General features: G+C 34.9%; 1 protein-coding gene across 1 annotated transcript; it reads right to left on the bottom strand.

Moving 5' to 3' along the window:
• Positions 1-626: 626 nt before the first annotated feature.
• On the bottom strand, positions 627-7,658 carry LOC117108401. Its single transcript, XM_033250403.1, has 12 exons — positions 7,185-7,658; positions 6,951-7,066; positions 5,786-5,981; positions 5,394-5,573; positions 5,018-5,156; positions 4,446-4,685; positions 3,714-3,810; positions 3,198-3,342; positions 2,322-2,555; positions 1,964-2,110; positions 1,421-1,592; positions 627-900 (listed from the first exon to the last, which is right to left on the bottom strand). Exons 1-12 carry the CDS (start codon positions 7,365-7,367, stop codon positions 722-724), a joined length of 2,028 nt encoding a protein of 675 aa, XP_033106294.1. The 5' UTR covers positions 7,368-7,658; the 3' UTR covers positions 627-721.
• Between the last annotated feature and the right edge of the window lie 249 nt (positions 7,659-7,907).

Raw genomic sequence — 7,907 nt, 5'->3', positions numbered from 1 at the left:
AAAGAAAAAAAAAAGAAAAAAGAAAGAAAAAAATGATAGCCCACAACGCCTCAAATGTTATTTTCGGGCGTCTAGAACACAAAAATTTCGCGGACCCCCTGGGACATTGTTGTCTCGATCGGCCCAAATTTCGCCCCCTTTTGGACATCTCTGGATCCGCCCCTGCACACACACAAAGAAGAGCAAGAAATGCAGATAAAAAGAAACAGAGGCATAGTGCATAAAACTCTGCTGAGTGCATTTGCAACAAAAGAGAGAAAAGGGGGAAAGTTCACCAAAGGTTGTACAAGGAAAAAACTCATCAAATCCTGCCCCTTGGCCAAAAAAAAAAAAAAAAACGATTTACAGAATATCTCTTCTGAAATAATTTATTTGTACATACCAGTACTACAAGCATATTATTATAAGATTAAGATAAGATAAACTTTTTTTTCTCCAAAAAAGGAAATTCGGTACTCGCATTAATATATACAACTGACATTAAAAATATTAAAACAATAATCAAATGCACTAAAATACAATAATTACTGTAGGATATCAAACAACAACCATTAAAACATTACAACAGTCACAAAGGCTCAAAAACAACAGCTAAAAGGGGGGAAATAAGACTATAAAAATATTATTTTAAATGTATTACAATATTGTTTTTTTCTCTATTATTATTATGCATTTCGATACAATGACGTGTAAACGATATTCTAACATAAATACATTCTGGTTATAAAAGCTCACCACTGATATTATATGCAGCTTTCATTGCAACAGTAAGGCCATTTTTCTGATTGTAACGAACACACCTTGTTAGATCAAGAAGGATGGGTGCAGAACCTCTTGGTATGTGTTTTGCAATATTTAGGCGATCTGTCAACCATGCTGAAAGTGTCTTATCATCACCTCCTGATAAAAAAGAAAAAATATATTGTAACTGATAGAGAAGTCAATTACTATTTGGTATGTAGTAAAGCTCTGGATATGTTTTCATGATTAAAATCCGACATTTCCTTATGAAGTTACAAGCGTTTAAAAATACAGCTGTTTACTGTACCATGTTTGAGAAATCAGCCTTCAAAGTTTACGATTTCGAGCATTTTTTAGGTAGACACCATCACCAAATTGTTTAAAATTGTTGTTTTAACATTGAAAATGGGGAAAGCAACAGCATATCATGATGTATAGATATACAGTATAAAGGTCACGTTTAGTGCAAATAAAATAGATTAAAAAAATGTTGACATTTCAGCATGTTTTAGCCATTATCTGTGAAACACGATTTGCGACAGACTGGTTTCGGCTTGTCTTTGCCACAAATGAATTTGTAGCATATTTACAATAATATAAATTATGGGTCTTCATCAAGTTTTCAAATGATAACAAAAAAAAACCATGAAAATAATGTTTGACTAGCCTCTACCCATACCTGGTGATGCAAATGCCTCTGACTCCTGCAAGGCTTCAACTGAATCCCTGACAAGAGAAGGAAAGTGTGGATCTTTCTGGAACTGCCTAAGAACTCTGAGTTCACCAGATGATGGCTTGCACTCGTTAGATGCATATGATCTGCTGTAGTAATCTGGTGATGGAATCAGGTCCTGCAAAACAATAATAAAACAATAGTAGAGGCATGGCAGCTCTATAAAATAATGACAGATAATCTTCTTGATTTTGGTATTTCAAAATGAGTGGAATATATGAAATTATATCACTAATGTTGATTGAATACAACAAAAGACAAAAGATCTTAAATTAAATTCATTTGTTTTCCAGATGATAAGGTAGATGTATTGTAGAAAGAGAAAATGTAATTACTCCAACACCAATTTCTTAATGATGAACTAAGTAAAGCATTTAACAGCATATCCAAATCTGCAACTTCAGAATAAGACAACATAAAATATGCAGAAGGAAATTGTAAAACCATTCCTTCTGATATATCAAGTTGAAAAGGATAATATTAATATACCTCTGTATGAGGTAGAATCCTGACTAGGATTGAACAGCCAGGCACTATTACAGAAGAATTTTTCAAATTCTGTTGACTTGATAAATTTTCTGGATCAGGGAGACTAGATATGACCCTGAGTTGGTGACCTCCAGCATTTAGTTCAACCTGTATGTAAAATAAGTTGAAATACAAATTAATAGAGGACATTTAAATAAAGCAATGAAAAATTATGGTATACAATTATGAAATTATGTACGCACTTATTGTTATAATAAAATATGAATATAATAATAATGGTAATAGAAACAATTTTAAATAAAATAAATCAATAATAAAATTAATATAATAAATAATAATAATTACATTGAATACACACCTTATCACCATGTGGATGAAACAGAGGTACAGTGCCACTTCCAATAGTTACCAGCTCATGAGTGTCCTTATCCACAGTGTAGAGACTCAAGACAACAATATTACTTTGTATGAAAGGACCAGACAGCATGATCCGCTGTTTGATCTCAGGAGAGCGTGCGGGTGAATCCAGGACCGGAATTCCTTGGAACTCAGGAATATGATTCAAGGTGGGAGAAACTACTTGTCCAATAATCTGTGTAGAAAAGGAAAATATGAGATGAAGTCATTCATAAATGAACCATAGAGTGCTGACTATAGGAGACGAAGCGGCAATTCAGATTTGTGTATGTGTACCATACAAGATGGCCACTGTAGGAAAGCGCCACCTTCAGGCTTAGTCTACATATTATAACCATAAATAAGCCCGACTATTATTTCATTAATCATTATTATTAATAATAATAAATTATTAAACTAGCATAGCCAAAAAGAGGCCAAGCAAAGTATCTGATTTAAAAATAAAGTACTGAGGAATGAAAATCTAAATCATGTACGTTACACCACAAAGCAACATAGCTGTACTCAAAACTTTCATGTATGTTGAGGTCGCCATTGAAACGATGCTTAGGCGTATCATGATTGGCTGAATTTACGGCAGAAATCTTGTTGAGTAAACACAGCTCTGCGTATTTTGAACATCGAGTACATTGTAGTTAGCACTCTAGTTTTCTTATAATTCTATGATACAGTTCCAATAAAATTGAGTTCCTGTCCCTAATATAGTACATGGTAGATGTACAGAGGTAGTCCTAATAATTTTACTAAATTCTGAAGCAAGCTGATGATTTTGTAAGTAAATTCTTCAATTTTTTTTTATTAGTGTAAGTCATCTCACCTTTGATATTGAAGCATTATCTGGCAGGAACCTGATGCCATCAATATAGAAGTCAAAGGTATCTTTCAAGTTGACATCTACTGGAGACAAAATGGCAGACTCAATCTGTGGCACCCAGGGAGGCTCCAAGTCATCCTCACCTTCACTAAAGTAATCATCAAAATATATGAATATAGGAACATGAAAAATCTATAATAGGTAATAGTATATTTTAAGTGATAAAGCATATTTTAAGTGATAAAGCATAGAACTGTAATTTTAGCAAACACATTACAGGATACAAGTTTTCTATATAGCATACAATCAAACTTTTTTCTAATAACAGAACACATCATAAAATGACAAGTGAAATGCAAAATAAATTTTACTGACTAATAAAAAAAATGTGAGAATTTGAGGTAAGAAAAATAATAGAGGGTTGTCTAAGGTCTCCCTTAGGCCTTCTTCCAAGATCCTACTCCTATTAATCTCTTACTTAATCTCCTAAATTCTACATTTAATGATTAAAACTTTTACCTGATCAGTGATGCAGATGATGGTGCTTGTGAGAAATCATCATCTATCATAACTTCAAATACATCTAGTATCACTTCAGAGCCTTCCTTCAGCATATCTACAGATTAAAAATCACCAATGTCTATATTGCTACTAGTATATACTATGTAGTCACTACATGCTTGTTATGATGCAAAAGTTTGTTCATCATTTTTTCTTAAGCCTATAGATTTTATTATTTTTTATTTTAATCAGAAAACATATATCATTACACCAGTGATGGTGCCAGGATTTGCCCGACAGGGGGCCTAAAGGACCAGACGGGGCCAGCCAGCGATTTTTTTTTCCGTACGAAACATTTACATGAAACTCCAATCGGGCTGTCTCGGCTGAATCGACCCGAAAATCTCATTGCAGAATTCAGGAGGTCAAAAGGTCATCAACAGATAAACGTCTACAAAACAACATCTGAGAGAACGTCTCTGTCTAATTTTTAAAAATATATTGATGTTACTATATGTTAATACCAATGGGTCGTTTAAAATGACATATAATATTTGATTAAGCTGCACGAGTAATGAAAAGTGTTATTTTAATGTAAATGTTTCGTACAGAAAAAAAAATCGCGGCCAGCCAAGTGAATGAAGCAAGCCTCACTAGGGGGGGGGGGGGGGGGGCAGCCACCTGACGGAATGTACTCGTCTTCCCCGACATACTTATGAAACATATTCATTAGTTAAGAGAAAGGCCTACTTCGACTATCCTCTTCTCCATCTTCAGGTGAGTTCACTTTAAAGTTAGGGTTGCCTGGATAAAGAGGAACAGTCTGTTCCCCACTCAAGACACTCAACATCACTGTTGTTCTCCCCTCCTGTAAAATGGTATCTGCAGCCTGCTGAGATGTTGTCGGTTGACTGGACAAATCGTCTGCTTCTTGTGTGGTGAGATTGTACAGTTTTACTCTAGCCCAGCCAAGCGGTATAGAAATACCATCTTAAACAAACGGAAAGTGTATTACTTAAATACATTACATTAAAATAACACTAAAATTAATTATACTATATTTATACTTGCATATGTAGTTCATATATAGTTTATATAGTTTTATATATCTATGTAAGTCTAGTTTAATAAACCTGGTGGTTTTTATCGATGTTGATTTTTAAACACATATACATATCTAAAAAAGATAATAACAGCAATAATAATATAAATCATTATAACAAAATAACAAAAATTAAACTTAATCATCATAATATCCCATCTTCATCTACATAATTATGTAAGCCAAATCACAAAAGGATGAAAAACAATTTTGAACCTACCATTGTCCTTTGTTGATGTACGATAGCTGATGTTGATGATGCCATATGGTTCCAGATCACAAGTGGAAATTCCTTGGTTTTGTAAGTCTTCAGCAACATCAAATATTAAATGCTCTTTGGCCATCTGAACCAGATACACCTAATAAAACACACAGGTTAATTTTTATGCAAATTATACACAGGTGAAGTGTGGTTGGGTGCCTTTCCTTGAATTTGTCACCAGTGGCATACCCAAGGAGGGGATTTCACGCCTATCACCCCTTCCCTTGCTCCCAATGCCAACACTCTTGTCAATGTTTGCCGCAAACGGTTGTTCCATACTGTATACACACTGCTGTTTACATTACCTATTAAAATCATTATGATTATTACTTACTTTTGTATCAATCTTGCCCCGTTTTCTTTGTGATTCTAAGCTAGCAAACAACATTTCTTCCTTGATCAAACGAGGAGTCTTTGTTAAGCTCTTGCTGCATATCATCTCATCACCCACAAAGAAAGACACAGTGAGTGACAGATTGCTCACTTTGAAGTCCAACAATGCTTTAAAATGCTTCTAAAAAGCAGAGAATAGAGAATATTAAATGATTAAAATATTAATATAAATATTGATGAAGAAATTAATATCAAGATTAAGTTATCAAATATAAAAAAAATAAACAAAAAATATCAATATATTAATATTGAGGCTCTATAAACAAGTCTATATAGATTGGAGTATTGGAAGTGCTTTCAAACTCCCGAAAAATCCACATTAATGTTACTTACTTGAGGCAGTTTGCCTTTGGGTAAAGATTGCCTCATGATTAGCTTTAGTCTGAAGTATTTCAGTCCAACAGCAGTCAGCTTTTCTTCTTCTTCCTCCTCCTCCTCTGGTTGTGGTGACATCTGTAATTCTTCCTCCTCTTCCTCAATTTCTTCTTTATCATCTTCAACATTTTCTGGCAACACAGGCTTGGTAACACTGGAAAATAAATATGAAATGCTATCATAAAAATATTATCTATAGGTATGTTCAGACGAGTGAGAAATAAGCTTTAGAGTAGCAGTTTACTTGTCGTAAGCCCTGGGTGATGCCCGTAAGGACAATCTTTGTATTAAGTTAATTCCAATTTACTAAAGACGACATGCATCATTCACATCATACTCTTGTTTGGATAGACTCTTGCTTCAGGATACAAGCAATATGGCCACTGTCAGACTTGAATTCATGACCAATGAGACGTTCCACTAAGTCCACTCCTTGGATATTAGAGAGCTTTCAATTTGATTGAGATTTTCACTCATACTTGACCATCCTATGGTCTCTGCACAACACAGATTTGGTAATATTGCATTCTGGAATCCACAGGGCATGGAGAACTTAACGTTCTCGCATGCGCAGATGACTTTTTAGTGAGGTCATTACGATCTACTGTGTGTCGTGCAATGGAAAGTTCCCTAATGTTACTATGGTGTCGGACATTAATGAATGTAAAATGTACATAAACTTGTATGTTTGTGGGACAAGCACATCTATCATTCACTTAAAAGGTAAAGGGTTGGAACCCATAACTCGCAGCGTAATTGTGCTAAATTGCCTATGGACGTGGTTTGTGACTACCAAGCAGCCGTAAAGAGGCACTTACAGTAGCTACATGTTAACATCATTTCACAACAGGGGCTGAAATGAACCATAGCATCGGAGTAACCCCCACTTTTCCGAAAGACGCAACAGGTTCTTTAGAAGTGCACACGAGCCAGATGTGACATTACACTGGACCTCCATTTTAAGTCCTTATCCGAGACACTTGGTTCTACCAACTGCACACTGGGAAAGGAGCGGCTTGACTAGCCTCGATGTTAAGACTGTAATTAGCGTCACCCCTGCCTTACCGCTCAGCCACTCGACTTATTTTTTATATTATGAATATTGCATAATTAAGCATCATACCTATGCCAGTGCCGGTTGAGGTCTGGTATATGCTTGGGGTCATCCCCTCTGATTAGATGCTGGTAACCTCTTACAATGTCCAATGTGTAAAGTTTAGCAGGTAAACATGTAAACACCTATATTCAAACATGATGTAGAATTGAAAGAGAAATGTTAAGAAATATTGAGATTTGTTTTCCTACATTGATAGATATGCCTGACCAAATCATATGAACAAAAACTAGCACTATTTACCTGTTTAACTTCATTGTAGTTGTTAGTCAACATGAAGTCATACTTAAGCAAGAGAAGCAGAAGAAGGCAGACATCTTGTAGGACCTGGTGGTCCCATTGCTGCATGAAGCATTGGTCCCAAACATATAGTACAGCCTGAGAATCCAGCACACCAACAAAGCCCTGATAGTTGCAAAAATACATTTTACATACATTTGTATATGACCCCTAAATTGGAAATTCTGAACAAATCTTACAGAATGAATAATATATTAAAATATTTTTTAATGATTTTAGTACAAAAAAGTAATTTTTGTCAAATGTTGATTCAAAATTAAGTAGTTTTTTGCATTTTACTCTTTTGGATAAGCTAACCCATGGCTGACTTGAGGCAACATTTTGGCAAAAATAAACAGGCCCTATTAAGATGGCCTTTGGATGGAGTACTTTTCAAGATGGGCTTCTTTTCAAGGCAACTTTTGCAAAGTAAATAGGGAAGCTTGTTTTCAAATGTAAATTTTGGGAATTACCACTATACCTGTATGAATGTAGGACATAAACCACCCAGGACATAAACCACCCAGGACATAAACCACCCAATTGGAATATACCATTGTTAAAGTGGGTGGGCAACAGGGTGAACAATTTATCTGTTTTATCTAGCTTTACAATAGGACTTAATTTGCTATTGTACACTCATATTATACGCCTTTAATTCATTCATTTCTTCTGACAACATGCATG

The sequence above is a fragment of the Anneissia japonica genome, unplaced genomic scaffold, assembly GCF_011630105.1.
Source record: "Anneissia japonica isolate Jap-2015-1 unplaced genomic scaffold, ASM1163010v1 scaffold38062_len7915_cov163, whole genome shotgun sequence".
NCBI lineage: Eukaryota > Metazoa > Echinodermata > Crinoidea > Comatulida > Comatulidae > Anneissia > Anneissia japonica.
This window is presented reverse-complemented; position numbering and strand designations above follow the sequence as displayed.